This window comes from Schistocerca piceifrons, chromosome 4 (genome assembly GCF_021461385.2).
Source record: "Schistocerca piceifrons isolate TAMUIC-IGC-003096 chromosome 4, iqSchPice1.1, whole genome shotgun sequence".
NCBI classification, from domain to species: Eukaryota; Metazoa; Arthropoda; class Insecta; order Orthoptera; family Acrididae; genus Schistocerca; species Schistocerca piceifrons.
In genome coordinates this window covers 401,180,627-401,198,328 of record NC_060141.1, presented here as the reverse complement: position 1 = coordinate 401,198,328, position 17,702 = coordinate 401,180,627, and the positions used below count along the sequence as shown (strand labels likewise).

Genomic DNA, 17,702 nt, shown 5'->3' with positions numbered 1-17,702 from the left:
TACCTTCTCTTTGAGGAAGCAACGGGACACAGCTCCATGTCATTAAAAATTCTTTACTTCCTGTAAGCTGCATTATTTTATTTTATTTTATTTACACGTCAAGTTCCATAGCACCAAATTGAGGAGCAGATCTCCAAGGTCATGGAACATGTCAGTACATGAAATTACAACATAAAAGTAATGACATAAAAATGAAATGTTTATGAACCCGAAAAAGTCAAGCCATAAGTTTAAGTAAATGCAACCAACGATACAACAAGAATCAGCTTAATTTTTCAAGGAATTGCTCGATAGAATAGAAGCAGCCATGAGGAAACTCTTCAGTTTTGATTTGAATGCGTGTGGATTACTGCTGAGATTTTTGAATTTGAGCAGTAGCTTACTGAAAATGGATGCAGCAGTATACTGCACACCTTTCTGCACAAGAGTTAAGGAAGTCCAATCCAGATACAGGTTTGATTTCTGCCAAGTATTAACTGAGGGAAAGCTGCTTATTCATGGGAATAAGCTAATATTGTTAACAATAAATTACAGTACGGAATACACACACACACACACACACACACACACACACACACACACACACACATATACACATTGAGAGGCTAATGTCAAAATACCCAGACTCATAAACAGGAGTGGACAAGAGGTTCGTGAACTTACACCACTTATTGCCCGAACCGCCCATTTCTGAGCCAAAAATATCCTTTTAGAATGGGAAGAGTTACCCTAAAATATAATACCATAAGCGAATGAAAATAAGCAAAGTACTCTAATTTTAGTGTCAAACAGTCACTCATTTCATATACCATTCAAATAGTAAAAATGGCAGTCTTAAGTCTTTGAACAAGATCCTGAACTTGGGCTTTCCACGACAGTTTACTATCTATCTGAACCCCTAGAAATTTGAACTGTTAAGTTTCACTAATCATATTCCCATTCTGTGAAATTGAAACGTCAGGTTTTCTTGAATTGTGTGTTAGAAACTGTAAAAACTGAGTCTTACTGTGATTTGGCATTAATTTATTTTCTACAAGCCATGAACTTAAGTCATGAACTGCACTATTTGAAACTGGACCAATGTTGCACACAACATCCTTTACTACCAGGCTAGTGTCATCAGCAGACAGAAATATTTTAGAGTTACCTGTAATACTAGAGGGCATATCATTTATATAAATAAGGAGCAGGAGTGACCCCAACACTGGTCCCTAGGGCACCCCCCACTTGACTGTACCCCACTTAGACCCCACATCACAGCCATTCTCAACATTGTGAATAATGACCTTTTGCTGTCTGTTGCTAAAGTAAGAGGTCTAACCAATTGTGAGCTACTGCCCTTGTTATTGGAAATGTTAAGAAAATCCTGCTCCAAATTTTAAACTAAATACAGTAAACTGAACAGTTCCCAGAGTAATGCTAGAAAGCCATTTCAGTTCCTCTCCTTAAGTCAGTGAAAGACATGTAGGTCCCAAGTAGTTGTTGTAACATTGGTATGCCAGATGTAAGAGAGAGGACTTAAAAGCAGGTGGTCAGTTGGTGCTTTGTTGGTATACTAGAATTCAAGCAGCTGCTTAGTCGCTACAGCCTCTATTGTAAGTGGCTGTAGAGCAGGCTTTCATATGCAAGCAACATCCAATTGTTTTATAACCTTGACAAGGTCTTTTTTTTATTTTTATTTTAAATTCTTACTTTCTTAACACTATTTTAGACATTGCGCAATGGAAAATCCAGGATGGGATGCGACAATATTATGAAAAGGAAAGTTGCCACTCACCATATAGCGGAGGTACTGAGTTGCATATAGATTGCGTGGCTTGAGTTGCCAGAGAGCAGCAGTGTGTGTGTGTGTGTGTGTGTGTGTGTGTGTGTGTGTTGTGTGTGTGTGTGTGTGTGTGTGTGTGTGTCGTCTATTTTTGACAAAGATCTTGCTGGCCGGAAGCTTATTTGTGACAGTCTTCTTGTTGTGCCTATCTGTGACTCGGCACCTCCGCTATGTGGTGAGTGGCAGCTTTCCTTTTCATAATATTGTTATTTTAGAATGGAGAGATCCTACAAGATTGTTTTTTATACAAAAGTGACTATGTTTTCAACAGCTCTTGATTGTATTGCATTCATGGTAAAGTGCACTATCCAGTGCTCTTTATTTGTGGAAGACATATTCATTTTTATTTCGTCTTCCAGTCTTGCAGCCACATATAGATTAACAGTGCATCACATAATTCAAGTCAGTTCAGAAATGAGGAAGATTCTGATACAGAGAGGCCAAGTCTACATTGGAACTAGATCAGTTGTTGTCAAGGACTATTTAACAGTACAGACAAGTATCAAGCATAGAGATTACAGGCATAGTTAAATTCTGTATGGATATCAAAGGTGTTCGTATTGTGACAAGAATATTCAGGTGAGAAAGGACTATGAGGAGACTGCAGATCCTACATTCATTGCAAATTAAGACTCAAGAAATGTGAGAAAGCCAGAAAAGAATGAAATGCATATGAAGCACTATTAAACAGAGGAATATTAAGAATGGATTGTGTGTAAGAAACAAATAAATGATGGTTGCTTGTACACAAATACAGATAGCAGTACAAATTAGTGATAGCGGATGTGATACGTTAGTTCATGATTCATACCGTGTGTTCTTACAGTAGAGTCTTTTGCAGTATTATATTAAGAATCGTATGTCCGAGGCTTGATTTTTCAAACTAAGATTGCCGTATTTTTTTGGAAATAAAAAGCATTGTTTATTTTCATAGTTGCTCACATCATTTTAAAGCTCAAACATTACTCTATTTTCCTACATAATTATCATTTCTATCAAAACATTTTTGGAGATACCACTGAGTAATGAAATAACCTTGTGTTTGATTTCATCAGTCGGTGATCATAGTCCACCCCATTGTTCCTTCACTTTCAGGAAAGGTGGTAATCACTAAGGGCTAGGTTCAGCATGTAGAGAGGAGCAGGGGTGGGGAAATGACAGTCCAGCCAAATCCTTCCAGGAGGACTTGGTTTTGACAATAGATGCTGTGTTGAGTGTTAGCATGCAGCATCATCACTCCTTTGCCCAATTTTCCTCTCTAGCAGTTTTGGATCACCTGCCTGAGGTCCCTTAGTGTCTCACAATACCTGTCTGAAAACAGAGTCGTCGTCACTTTGCCAGCAGTTGCTTGTAGTTGCTTCGTGGGACCCATCACATGAAAAACTGTGATATGTCAATTTTTCAGACTAAATATTCTCTCAACAGAGCTAGCGGAATCTCAGGAACCTGAAGAGCCAGTTCACACATGGTGATATTTTGATATCTGAACAGTAGTGTCACATTCTTTTGAACAGTCTCATCTGAAATCAGTGGTTTCTGCTCCAGTCTTCAGTGTGAATGTCCATGCTACCAGCAGTGAACTCCCTACACCACCTGCAGACATTATGAATGGCCTTGCGCTTTTTTGCCATAAACTTCACACAAGTGATGATTAGTTTCGATAGGTGGAACCCTGTTCATATTTGAAAACTAGGTTCATTTTTGAAAACTAGGTAACTGCATGGATTTCATACCTGGCAGTAGCAACAGTCAGCACTTCCTTTGTAGACAGGTGCTAGACACACAGTGAGCAGTGGGGAGAAGTGGGGAAGATAAGCATTGAGAGTGGGAAAGCTGCTGTACACGGCAGTATTGCAGGATTTTGCCAGCACTTCTCCTCACAGATCTACAACTTTGGAAACCTTCAGTTTGAAACAACTCTTGTGTATACCATTGCATGTTCTATGTCTGTTGTATTCTATTTATTAATCTTCATTCTGTGAACTACTTGCGTGGTGAACAATTTCCTAGCTAGAGGTGATTTAGGAGAACCTCAGATATATATTAAACTACCCGGATACCTGCAGCTTCACCCGTATAAGTGCTTTTCACATGTCATACACACTTCTCTTCTTCTCCACATCTCTGCCCATCTCCACCATCTCTTGCCCGTCTGCAATACCCTCTCTCCTCTGCCCGTCACCGCTACCCTCCCTCCTCTGCCCGTCACCGCTACCCTCCCTCCTCTGCCCGTCACCGCTACCCTCCCTCCTCTGCCCGTCACCGCTACCCTCCCTCCTCTGCCCGTCACCGCTACCCTCCCTCCTCTGCCCGTCACCGCTACCCTCCCTCCTCTGCCCGTCACCGCTACCCTCCCTCCTCTGCCCGTCACCGCTACCCTCCCTCCTCTGCCCGTCACCGCTACCCTCCCTCCTCTGCCCGTCACCGCTACCCTCCCTCCTCTGCCCGTCACCGCTACCCTCCCTCCTCTGCCCGTCACCGCTACCCTCCCTCCTCTGCCCGTCACCGCTACCCTCCCTCCTCTGCCCGTCACCGCTACCCTCCCTCCTCTGCCCGTCACCGCTACCCTCCCTCCTCTGCCCGTCGCCGCTACCCTCCCTCCTCTGCCCGTCGCCGCTACCCTCCCTCCTCTGCCCGTCGCCGCTACCCTCCCTCCTCTGCCCGTCGCCGCTACCCTCCCTCCTCTGCCCGTCGCCGCTACCCTCCCTCCTCTGCCCGTCGCCGCTAACCTCCCTCCTCTGCCCGTCACCGCTACCCTCCCTCCTCTGCGCGTCACCGCTACCCTCCCTCCTCTGCGCGTCACCGCTACCCCCCCCTCCTCTGCGCGTCACCTCTACCCTCCCCCCCCCTCTGCCCGTCACCTCTACCCTCCCCCCCCCTGCCCGTCACCTCTACCCTCCCCCCCCCTGCCCGTCACCTCTACCCTCCCCCCCCCCCTGCCCGTCACCTCTACCCTCCCTCCTCTGCCCGTCACCGCTACCCTCCCTCCTCTGCCCGTCACCGCTACCCTCCCTCCTCTGCCCGTCACCGCTACCCTCCCTCCTCTGCCCGTCACCGCTACCCTCCCTCCTCTGCCCGTCACCGCTACCCTCCCTCCTCTGCCCGTCGCCGCTAACCTCCCTCCTCTGCCCGTCGCCGCTACCCTCCCTCCTCTGCGCGTCACCGCTACCCTCCCTCCTCTGCGCGTCACCTCTACCCTCCCCCCCCTCTGCCCGTCACCTCTACCCTCCCCCCCCTCTGCCCGTCACCTCTACCCTCCCCCCCCTCTGCCCGTCACCTCTACCCTCCCCCCCCTCTGCCCGTCACCTCTACCCTCCCCCCCCCCTGCCCGTCACCTCTACCCTCCCCCCCCTCTGCCCGTCACCTCTACCCTCCCCCCCCTCTGCCCGTCACCTCTACCCTCCCCCCCCTCTGCCCGTCACCTCTACCCTCCCCCCCCTCTGCCCGTCACCTCTACCCTCCCCCCCCCCTCTGCCCGTCACCTCTACCCTCCCCCCCCCCTCTGCCCGTCACCTCTACCCTCCCCCCCCCCCTCTGCCCGTCACCTCTACCCTCCCCCCCCCTCTGCCCGTCACCTCTACCCTCCCCCCCCTCTGCCCGTCACCTCTACCCTCCCCCCCCCTCTGCCCGTCACCTCTACCCTCCCCCCCCCCTCTGCCCGTCACCTCTACCCTCCCCCCCCTCTGCCCGTCACCTCTACCCTCCCCCCCCCCTCTGCCCGTCACCTCTACTCTCCCCCCCCTCTGCCCGTCACCTCTACTCTCCCCCCCCCTCTGCCCGTCACCTCTACTCTCCCCCCCCCTCTGCCCGTCACCTCTACTCTCCCCCCCCCTCTGCCCGTCACCTCTACTCTCCCCCCCCTCTGCCCGTCACCTCTACCCTCCCCCCCCCAACCCTCTGCCAGTCACCTCTACCCTCCCCCCCCAACCCTCTGCCAGTCACCTCTACCCTCCCCCCCAACCCTCTGCCCGTCACCTCTACCCTCCCCCCCCAACCCTCTGCCCGTCACCTCTACCCTCCCCCCCCCAACCCTCTGCCCGTCACCTCTACCCTCCCCCCCAACCCTCTGCCCGTCACCTCTACCCTCCCCCCGCTCTACCCTCCCCCCGCTCTACCCTCCCCTCCCTCTACCCTCCCCTCCCTCTACCCTCCCCTCCCTCTACCCTCCCCTCCCTCTACCCTCCCCTCCCTCTACCCTCCCCTCCCTCTACCCTCCCCCCCTCTGCCCGTCACCTCTACCCTCCCCCCCCTCTGCCCGTCACCTCTACCCTCCCCCCCTCTGCCCGTCACCTCTACCCTCCCCCCCCTCTGCCCGTCACCTCTACCCTCCCCCCCCCTCTGCCCGTCACCTCTACCCTCCCCCCCCCCTCTGCCCGTCACCTCTACCCTCCCCCCCCCCCTCTGCCCGTCACCTCTACCCTCCCCCCCCCCTCTGCCCGTCACCTCGTCCCTCCCCCCCTCTGCCCGTCACCTCGTCCCTCCCCCCCTCTGCCCGTCACCTCGTCCCCCCCCCCTCTGCCCGTCAACTCGTCCCTCCCCCCCCTCTGCCCGTCAACTCGTCCCTCCCCCCCCTCTGCCCGTCAACTCGTCCCTCCCCCCCCTCTGCCCGTCAACTCGTCCCTCCCCCCCCTCTCTGCCCGTCAACTCGTCCCTCCCCCCCTCCCTCTGCCCGTCAACTCGTCCCTCCCCCCCTCCCTCTGCCCGTCACCTCGTCCCTCCCCCCCCTCCCTCTCCCCGTCACCTCGTCCCTCCCCCCCCCCTCCCTCTGCCCGTCACCTCGTCCCTCCCCCCCCTCCCTCTGCCCGTCACCACGTCCCTCCCCCCCCCTCCCTCTGCCCGTCACCACGTCCCTCCCCCCCTCCCTCTGCCCGTCACCTCGTCCCTCCCTCCCTTCCTCCGCCACCCCTCTGCCCGTCACCTCATCCCTCTCCCTTCTCTGTCCATCTATTTCTCCTCCCTCTCTCTTCCTCCTCCTCCTCCTCCCATCTCTGTCCACCTCCATCTCCATGTTCTCTCTCTGTCCACCTCCATCTCCTCTTTCTGTCACTCCTCCCTCATCTTCTCACCATCCCCTCCCCTGCTCTGTCCATCCCCTCCATCTATCCATCCACTCCTGCACCATTCTCTTCTTATACATCCACTCCTGCCCCCCCCCCCCTCTCTATCCATCTCAACCCTCCCACAGCCGTGCCATCAGCACATGTGGCCCTTGCAGAATAGGTTGGTACAGCAAGCTAATACTACTCCTACACACTTGCTGTGCGGGGCTGCCTACTCTACAGGGGCCATAAAACCGTTTATTCCCCTTGATATAATGGCTGCCCTGCGAAGCAGGTCCATACAGGTCCCACACAACATGCATGTCAAGCTGTTTTTGCCTCTATCTCCACTCTTAGTGCAGCCAGAAGATTATAAACACCACAGTGCTGATGCTCGTGAAGATTATGTTTATCAGCCAAATTTGGTTTAAATTGACGCAGGGGTCTGGGTGGAGATCCTGCACATACATACTTATGCTCTGCTTTATAGATGCACACTAGCCTTTTCCCTGCAGCTTTGCCTGCATGAGTGTTCAACACATACGTTACACACATCTTCTCCTCCGCCTCTCTTGGTCTATCTCCTCGTCTGCCCATCTCCTTCTCACGCCCCTCACTGCATGTCTCTCCTCATACCTCATCCTTCTCTGACCACCTCCTTCCCCCATATCTCTATCTGTACCCTTCTTCCCCTCTGTCCATCTCCTCCTCACTCCTCTCTACTCATCTTTTCCTCCCACTCTCCGTGCCCATTTCCTCGTGCCTGCATATCTGCCCATCCCTTCCTGCCCCTTCTCAATGTCAGTGTCCTGCCCTGTCTATATTCATCTCCTCTTCCCTCTCTTCTGTCTATTACCTCTTCCCCCACACCTCCCTATTCATCCCCTATTCCCCCTCTCCCAGTTCATCTCTTCTCCTCCTCTTTTTGTCCGTCTCTTTTCCCCCTCTTTTTGTCCTTCGTAAGTGTTGCTAGTGCAAAATAAGTTGACAAAGCAAGCTGATACTGCTCTCACAATATGCCTGGTGTGCAGGGTAGTCTACATGACAGGGACTGGATAAATCTTTTCTTGCTGCTGATGTATAGACTGCTTCGCTAAGCAAGTCAGTAACACATCTGATGATATTCCCACGACATGCCAGTTGTGCAGGGCTGCATATTCAGCAGGGGCTTAAAAATCACATGTTTGCCAATATCTCTGCTGCTATTGAGGCTATAGGAGGTTATAAACTCCACAGTGCTGATACAAAGTTTGCTATTTGTGTGCCAAATCTGGGTGACATATGATCCAGGTTTTTGGGAGGAGATCTGGACATACATACACACAGTCTGTTTTTTATATCTATAATATAGTCCATTATTTTGCTTACAAGTCTGACTGCATTTGTATTTAGCCTTCCTTTCTATAGTTATTTTCCTCTAAAATCTTAAGTCAGTAGTACCACTGAATTAGTCTTACTAATTATTCTCCTAGATACGATTTTTGTCCTTTTTATTGTAGTTTTCCATGTATTGGTAGTGACTATTTATTCTCTGCTGTATCTAATAAATTTATATGGATTTTTCAGATCTTGTCAAACCCAGAATTTCTTGCTGAAGGAACTGCTATTGATGATCTGATCAACGCAGACAGAGTGCTCATAGGTGGCGAAGATTCACCTGAAGGACAAGCAGCTATTGAAAAATTGTGTTGGGTGTATGAACATTGGATTTCAAGACGAAATATAATAACAACAAATACATGGTCATCTGAATTGTCTAAACTGGTTAGTGTGTAACAAATTAATATTCATACTTTGATAGGTAATGTAAATATCATGTGGCTCCCAACCCCAGTGCAAGCCTTTCAATTTTAGGCCGTCACTTGATAGCCTCTCTATTAATGACACTAGTCATTCTTCAACAGTTCCTAATTTTCATTCATTAATCTGTGTGAACTACACTCCAGAATTTCTTACCCTCAGAAAAATCTGAGTTTTCATGGTGAATCAAATCCTGGACGTAAATGACTTTTGCCAGCCATGAGTTAGTTACTAAGATAGATAAAACAAACAACAAGGTGAGAATAAGAATTGCTGGCTGCACAATTAATTCCTATAGAATCATTCCCTAGCTTTTCTGCTAGTAATGGTAGCTTTATGTAATTTTAATTAGTGAATGCACTGAAATTATCACTGCCTACCTGACACTATACAAAGTTTTCCTTCCAGCTTTTAAGACCTATGAATGGTCAAGTACAGCACTCAGTTTCAGAGCATGCAGTGTAAGATAATGTACTTACTTCAGTGCTAGCTTCACAATCTGACTCCCTGTTACTTTTCTCACCACCCATGTCTTCAGTTATCTCATTCTACAGCTACATGTGCTCCATATCACCATTCCATTACTTCTACTTTTACTACTACTTCTTCTTTTCTTCTTCTTCTTCTTTTTTCTTCTTCTTCTTCTTTCTTCTTCTTCTTCTTCTTCCTTCTTCTTCTTCTTCTTCTTCTTCTTCTCCTCCTCCTCCTCCTCTCCCTCTCCACTCTTCTTTTTTTTTCTCTCCAAAGTTTCTCCTAGCATCCCTATCGTGTCTCCTGCTTCCATGTATAGGTGCCTGCTACCTCCAAGTACAGACTGCGGCATTTAAATCCAGAAAAATGAAACTTTTTTAAAAGCAAGTTTATTAAAACAAAATACAAATGAAAATCCTTTTACGTATAAGTAATGGTATCTTTCAAGAGTAACATTACTCGATGTAACCACCTTCAGCCGCAATGACCACCTCTAGTCTTGTCCTGAAGCAATTCCACGCACTCTTTAAAACAGTGCTGTCCATATTCATGAATGCTGCTTCAGTGGTGGTGCATAGAGATGCGACATTAGGGAGCCTCATCTTATTGGTAACTCTTTCAACTATGCTGCAACATAGTAGTCGAGGAGGTTCAAATATGGGCTGTTTGTTGGCCATAACTCCTTTGACCAGAATATGTCAACATTATTAGAGAGCCAGTTTTGGACTAAATGGCTCTTATGAGCTGGTGTACCATCTTGTTGCAAGACATATTGTCTCGCTGAGGGCACAGTTACCATTAACAGTTTTGTAACATTCGTCAAAACTTGCAGATAAATTTCTTTTCTGACAGTTTGTCCCTATTCAAAGTAATGATATCACCCTCACCATATGCAACACCTAGTATGTAAACTGCACACTTCTCTGAAGCATTATACTTGGCCACAATATCGTAGACAGTTGATCTCAGATACCTGAAGTTAATCAAACTGTTTCAGTGGGTGAACGCCCAGCGTAAAGACTTTCGATAATTGCAGCTCTTTGGTTGTACTCTGCACTTGTCTGTAACATCTTGGCCATTTTGAGATTCTGACTGTTTACTAGATGGCTATGGCTTTCAAGAATGCCAATTGTGACCTCTGGTGGAATTATGATATGGTAGGAAATTCAAATTGAAATTTGCCCAAATTTAAGCACCGCACTCTGCACATGCGTGCCTAAAAGCATTGCACTCTGCACATGCATGCCTGAAAGCTTGTTACTGCTGACATTAATCTTGATGCAATTTCTGCTGTGGAATGTATTTTCATCTTTTTTTATCTGGAAGATTTTGACTTTTCTTAATTGACTTTATTGTGTTAATGCCTCTGATTAATTTTTTCTTGTAGGCAGCTAATGCTTTCTTGGCCCAGCGAATTTCAAGCATTAATTCACTGTCTGCTGTTTGTGAAGCAACAGGAGCAGATATTTCTGAAGTCGCACGTGCTGTGGGTCTTGATTCCAGGATTGGTCCAAAATTTTTGCAAGCATCTGTTGGTAAGACACTTATTTAAGTAATCATGATCGCTTCACATTGATTACAGGTAATTATTTCAAATGTGAAGAACACTATTACCTTAGAAGGTGCTACGTGTTGAACAATTTATTCAAAATGAGAGAAATGCTAGTATGTATGTGATGTGTAGCCTGTGTGAGGGAAGCAGTTTGGATACCACAGTATAATTTTGCAAACACTGAGAATGGACCGTAAGGTGCAAGTATGTGTTTCTTATTTAACAGCAGTATGAATGGAATAATGTTTTGAAAATAAGTTAAAAGATTAATATCAACAAAAGTAAAACAAGGGTAATGGAATGTAGTAGATTTAAATCAGGTACTGTTGAAGGAATTAATTATGAAATGAAATGAGACACTAAAGCTTCATGAGTTTTATTATTTGAGCAGCAAATTATGGCCAAAACAGAGAGGATATAAAATTAGATTGGCTATGGCGCAAAGTGCATTTCTGAAAAAGAGGAATTTGCTAACATCAGATATTAATATAAATATTGGAAAGTCATTTTTGAAGATATTTGTCTGGAGTGTAGCCTTGTATGGGAATTTGCTAACATCAGATATTAATATAAATATTGGAAAGTCATTTTTGAAGATATTTGTCTGGAGTGTAGCCTTGTATGGGAGTGAAACTTGGGCAAGAAGCAGTTTAGACAAAAAGAGAATAGAAGGTTTTTAAATGTGGTGCTACAGTAAATTGTTTAAGATTAGATGGAGAGATTGAATAATTATGAATCAAATTATCAGCTAGGTAATGGAAGGAAGTGGGGGCACCAGGATGGGGGGGGGGGGGGGGAGACTAAAATTGTAGTGGGTGATGAAGGGATGAATAGAGTAAGTATGCTGATATGGATGTAGGTTGCAGTAGTTAATGCAGAGATGAAAAGTTTCACATGGTATATAATAATGTGGACAGAGGCATCGAACTGGTCCTCAGATTGAATAAGAAGAAGACATGATTTACGATATTAGCCAATGAAAGTTTACAGTGCAATTGCTGATCATGTTGTTATTGTGTGTGTAGCAAAGGAATCTTTTATCATATTTTATGTCTAGCTAAGTGAATCACAGTAATTAATGAAATGATTAAGATGTTTTGGGAAGAATATAGAAGATACAGTATGAATAAGTATACAGTATGAATGGACTAGAAATTGTCAGGAATATCTACAAAATGTTTATTCTATGACACCATAAATGAGCAGAACATTAGAAAAATGTATACATGTGTGATCTGCAACCAACAGGAGTCAGTGAGAGACACCTTATAAATAGTCTGTGTATAATGAAAACTGAATTGCCCAACTTCGGTAAAACTTTTCCCGTTGTGTAACTGTGTCGTCATGTTGTTTTTTAGACCAGTGTTCCAACCACTGTTCCAAGTGGTCTCCATTAGGGTGGCAAATTTACTTTTAGGACCATTCCCACAATCAAACCTTATATAGTATAATTTCATAAATACTTTGAATGGTGCTAGCTAATCTCACAGCACCAATGCTATTTTGTGGGTGGTGTACTGCTTGTGGCAGTGATAGTGTTGGGCAGGGTGGGTAGAGGGAAAGGGAGGCAGGGAGTGGGACTGGGGATGGGTGGCTAGCAGTCAGAGGGAGGCAGCCAACGAAGAGTTGTGAGTGCTTGTGGGATGGAGGCATCGCTCTCAGGATCCCCCACAGTAACTGCAAAGTTAAACTGTGCATACAATAGATGTTTTTGGCTGTTGTGTTTACTGTCACATCTCTCGGTGCAGCTTCCCAAATGCCATCGGCTCTTAGGCCAGCTTCTGTTGACAGCCAAGGCAAGAGTTGCCTGTATCTGTCATTGTGCTTCATGTTGGCAGGCTGCTTCACAATTTCTGGCACTTCTTGTATCTTACTATTGAAAGTAAGTGACTGTGCAGCTAGTACATGAAAGCTTTCCAGAACAGTACAGTGTGATTTAAACTTATTGTGGTGCTCCATCATGGCAGACTTGCTGTTCTGTCTGAGGCATATGAGCCTTTAATGTTTCATTGCCTGATTGGATGTGTAATTCACTTAAAAGAAAATACAACTGGTCAAACTGAAACCCACATCATGAAAAATACTGATACCACATCATGACCATAAGTGAAATGACTGATACCTTTTGGAATGAAATAACATGCTCCTAAAACCATCACAGTCTGTAAATTTGTTTCTGTAATATTTACATTTAAAAAATGAAACCCAAGTTATTACATTCTGGCAGTTCTTTTGTATTGTTTTTATCCTTCAATAAAGTATTAATATATTTCCCATGTGAAATGGTTAATAATTACTGACAAGTTAAAATTATGGACATGAACTGGGATATAAACCTGAATCCCTGCCTCAGGCTGTATGCTTCTTCTTATGCTATCAGTATCTGTCTTATTATTGACACTTTCCTCCATAATCTTTCAACTTCACCACACAACCTTGTCAGGAATGGTGACAGTGGCATAGAATCAATTAAAGAAAGTAGGAAAGAAAGAAAGAAAGAAAGAAAGACAGAAAGAAAGAAAGAAAGAAATCACCTCTAGTCTAAAATAACCCTTGTACTTCTGTATAATGTTCCAGGAAAAGTGTGCAAAGTGCAGCTAAGGTGTAGCAGTAATTTTAATGTGGTGTATTTTCTTATACAGGGTTTGGTGGTAGCTGTTTCCAGAAGGATATACTTAATCTTGTGTACATCTGTGAATGTCTTAACCTCCCAGAAGTTGCAGCTTACTGGCAACAGGTTAGTGTTACTATTATTTTTAATGACATTTTTTCATCGATATCGCTTTGCATTTTAGTAAAAATTACTAGATTTTATAACAATGTGTTTATAAGTCTACTCATGACCATCCATTCCTAAAATGTACTTGGCTATATCTTGAATTTAATGCCATTCTGATCCTTCATACTAATGAAGGCTACAGTGCTGTACCAAGTTCTGGCTGTTTATCTTCATCGGTTGTCTGGTGCCTCCAAACTCTTCAGCGACATTACAGTCATGAGAATGATGTGGAAGGTGTGGCAATCTGGATAGTACCCTCTTCTCTGATCTTACCTTCTGTGTAAAAGAATTTTAAATCTCTGGCTTGGTGCCGTGCAGTGTTCAGATAGGTCCCCAGATACTGAATATATAATGCTGACTAAAGAGATAGAAATGGTTCAACAATTTTACAAACATAACTCAAATATCAGCAAACAGAAAATGCGAAGGGTGATTTCAGATGGGAAAGAAAAAAAAAAGGAAATTGATATCTGAGATAATGAAGAAATACTGGTCCAACAGTAAACTGAAAAACCCTTTTAATAAAATTGCGTAAAGTGGTCCATTGGATGCCATAAAATGTAAATAATAATGATGATGATCCATTGTTTTTCCAAGTGGTCCTGGTTTATCCATTTGTTTTTGAATCATCTCTTATGTCAACGGCAGTTGCTGGATTTATGTCTCGAAAAGCCATGGACTAGAATAGAATCTTGTGGTGCCCCACACTTCATAACATCGTTATAGTAATCCTATATATTCTCTTCATGTTGACACTAGAGGATGAGCTTCTGCTTGAACCTTTTATAGATGTAGAAGGAAGTGTTGGTTAACTTTTCCCTTAATTCCATAATGCTCCAGTTTGTGCATGGCCTTCACAAGCAAGTGCTGCTATTAAATTAATAAACCTTGCCAGACGAAGAGCACCATAGGAAACTTGGCCTTCATTGGCTGAGTACAGGTTTTGTGAACTTGCATTACCTGAGCTGGGATCTGGTGAAGACTACCAATCCTCTAGAACTGTAAGTTCTGAGCATGCTTCAGCGACCACTGTGGGGCAAGCCGGTGGAATGTTGTGTGTCACAGGAAACAAGGATCCTGATTTAACCACCCACAATTCTAGGATGGTACAAACCTATCTGTCATCACCAGACAACCTCTGAGGACTGAGGAACCTGCGACATTTCAGTTGTGTAATCCTTACCCAGGCAAGTAGGGCTCCGTATGGGTGAATCTTTACATCCCAAGCTGCTCATGGGAACACCATGATGAAAACCACTCCAAATGTGATAGGTGTGTTGTCTGCAAGAATTCACAACCACATGGCGAAAAGAGTAAGGGAAGAGTTTCCTTCTGATAGTCTGATTAAAATTAGTAAAGGGTCTCAGTATGTAATCAAACAAAATGTGATTGTATTTACTAAAAACATAGAGGGGATGTTTGAAAAAAGTGCCACCTTTCTATATCCATAAAGGTTTAGAATGGCTCTGCTGGTATTGTAAAATCTGTGTAAAGATTATAAAATCATACATTGCTGAAGGAATGCTTTAACAGTTTTTATGGAGAAGGTAATCTAAAAAGTGTGTCTCTCAACTTGCCATTTCATTTCCCCTACCAACCTCCAAGGGAAAACTGACCGGGAAAGTAGCATGATGTTTGGATCAAAAGATGTCCCAGGTACCGTAACATGTAATAATAGCACATCTGACTGATGAGGAGGGTATCATGGAGTTAGATGCCTTGCCACTACACACAGAATGCCTTCCCCACAATCTGTCAGTGCCTCACCATCCCAGCACAAAGATAGGAGGAAATTAAAAAACAAAACACTAAAATGGCTCCCATACTTCAGTGGAACAAGAATGGATACAGGACACATGGATCAATTGAGACTTCACATATTGAGCAAACCCTTCTGCCTATGTTTCCAAGATTCCGTTTTAATTTGTTGATCATCTGGACATCAAGCAGTTGTATGCACTGTTAACCACCCCAAGCAGAAAAGCTGCTTTGTTGGTGCTGCACAGTTTTAACTAAGGTAAACTGAACCTGCAGTAAATAATGGTAGCCCCAGGCAATAAGTAAAGGTACACCAGGGAAATGGTAGCGAGGGGCATGAAAGGACTCCAGGTGCACTCAGTGTGTATGCATGGGGGCCTCATTCAACATGTTGAAAAGTTTATTCTGGCAGCCATTGATGGGACAGGGTGCAATCAACTGCAAGCTGTGGTGAATGTTAAAACAAACGATGCCTCTCCTGTGGGCTTTGAGTTAATACATCAATCATTCCAGCAGTTGGCAGAGAAGATTTGAGAAGAACAGCCTCACACATGTTTCTACAAAGCTCACAATTTGTAGCATTGTTTCCAGAACTAATAGTGGCTCCCTTGTTCTGAGTTGAGTGGAAGGACTGAACCAGATACTTCAAGTTCTGTGACAAGCTAGGCTGCGAGTTTCTGGACTTGTGCCATAGGGTTGAGAACTGTAGGATCCCCCTAAATGGGCCAGGTGTGCAGTGTACATTAGAGGCTGCTTTGCAGGTAGTTGACTGTGAGTGGTATAAACACAAGGGTTTTTCAGATTAAGTGACTCTCCATCCAGTACAGCTAATGAATGTTATGAGAGACCTGAAAGTGTTGGTTAAGATCCAAAGGAATGCCCCCCCCCCCCCAAAGGTGAGAGTATTCAAATCCTAGTACTTGACTGCTGAAGCATTCACAACAAAGTGTCATAGTTTAAAGTGCTCCTGAGAAGCAGTGACACTCATGCAATTCTAGGAACAGGAAAGCTGGCTAAAACTGAAAGTTGATAGCAGTGCGATTTTTAGGGAAAATTTAAGTGTGTATTGAAAGTATGGGCTAATGGGGTGGCGTATTTGTCACAGTAGACAAACTCACATCTAACGAGATATAAATTAAAGCTGCATACAAGATTGTTTGTGCAGGAATCAATATTGAGGATGGGATAAAACTGTAATTGTGTCCTCCTTTTGACCAGCAGGCTCACCTCCTGACATAACCGAAAGCTTTTAGTGAAGTCTTCAGTCTGCTTGTCCGTAAGTTCCCCAGTCATACTGTAATCATCAGTGGAGATTTTGATCAACCAATATGAATTGGAAAATTACAGTTTTGTTAGTGGTGGGTGTGACATAATGTCCTCTCAAACATTATTAAATGCCTTCTCTGAAAACTACTTGGAACAGATAGTTCAGAATCCCACTCATGATGGAAATAAATCTAATGACAACAAACAGACCTGACTTACTTGAGGATCAGCCACTGGTATCAGTGACCAAGAGGCGGTTGTGGCAACAGTGACAACCAAAGTATAAAAGGCAACTAAAACAAGTAGAAAGATTTGTATGTTTGGAAATACTAGATAAGAGACAGTGTCTTTTCTCAATGAGGACATTCAAACTACTATCAATGGACGGGGTCATGTCGAGGAAATATAGTTCACGTATAAAAGAGTAGTTGACCATGCATTGGACAGATATGAACCCAATAGAAGAGTTCATAATGGAGGAAGGGGGGGGGGGAGACTCTTCATGGTAAACAAGCACTGTAAAGAAACTTCTAAAGAAACAGACTATTGCTAAATAAGTGTAGAGCAAAGCATAGGGCTATAGAGAGATGCTGAGTAAAATGTGTTTGGTTGTCGAGAGCAGCCTTCAATGACTACCATAGCAGAATATTGTCAAATTCTTTTTCACAAAACCCAAAGAAATTCTGATGTCATGTAAAGGCTGTTAGTGGCACCAAAGTTTGTGTCCAGTCACTCATCTCAGCTCCACAGGTGTGGTTTCCATGGATGCCTCCCCAGTTTCATACACTCCTTCCTGTCAGAACAGTGTTTTTAGATACAGGGCTTGTTGGAATGTTTTAAGAAGAACACCATGCCTCAGGAAGTTTTTAAAGTGTAACAGTGTTCGCCATTATGATAAATAGTAGCATTATGTTCGTGGTAAGGAGTCTCGCACAATGTTCGATTTTCATGGATGAGTTTTCAAACTGCTGCGTGTTCTCTAGTAATAACCACTCATCAGTTGCATTTGATTATCAGGCAATCGGAGAATTGGGTGATTGCCACAGGTTTTAATTTCTCTTCAGAGGAAACTGTTTATGTTTATTTTAATTGTTACCACCTCTCGGTAATATCCTTGTTTTAAAACTGAGGGACACTGTTCTCAGTTTTACAGAAAAAATGAAGTACTTGAGCTGTCACACCTTAAAGATATGAAATTAAGAGGTCTCAAGG

At 44.7% G+C, this 17,702-nt stretch overlaps 1 protein-coding gene across 2 annotated transcripts in view; it reads left to right on the top strand.

Moving 5' to 3' along the window:
- The window catches only part of LOC124794928 (UDP-glucose 6-dehydrogenase), a 104,245-nt gene that overhangs the window by 64,440 nt on the left and 22,103 nt on the right, over positions 1 to 17,702 (top strand). For both annotated transcript variants that reach the window (XM_047258636.1, XM_047258637.1), the window contains exons 5-7: positions 8,431 to 8,628; positions 10,523 to 10,670; positions 13,330 to 13,424. In XM_047258636.1, coding sequence (XP_047114592.1) covers positions 8,431 to 8,628; positions 10,523 to 10,670; positions 13,330 to 13,424 — 441 coding nt within the window. The remainder of the gene's footprint in view (positions 1 to 8,430; positions 8,629 to 10,522; positions 10,671 to 13,329; positions 13,425 to 17,702) is intronic.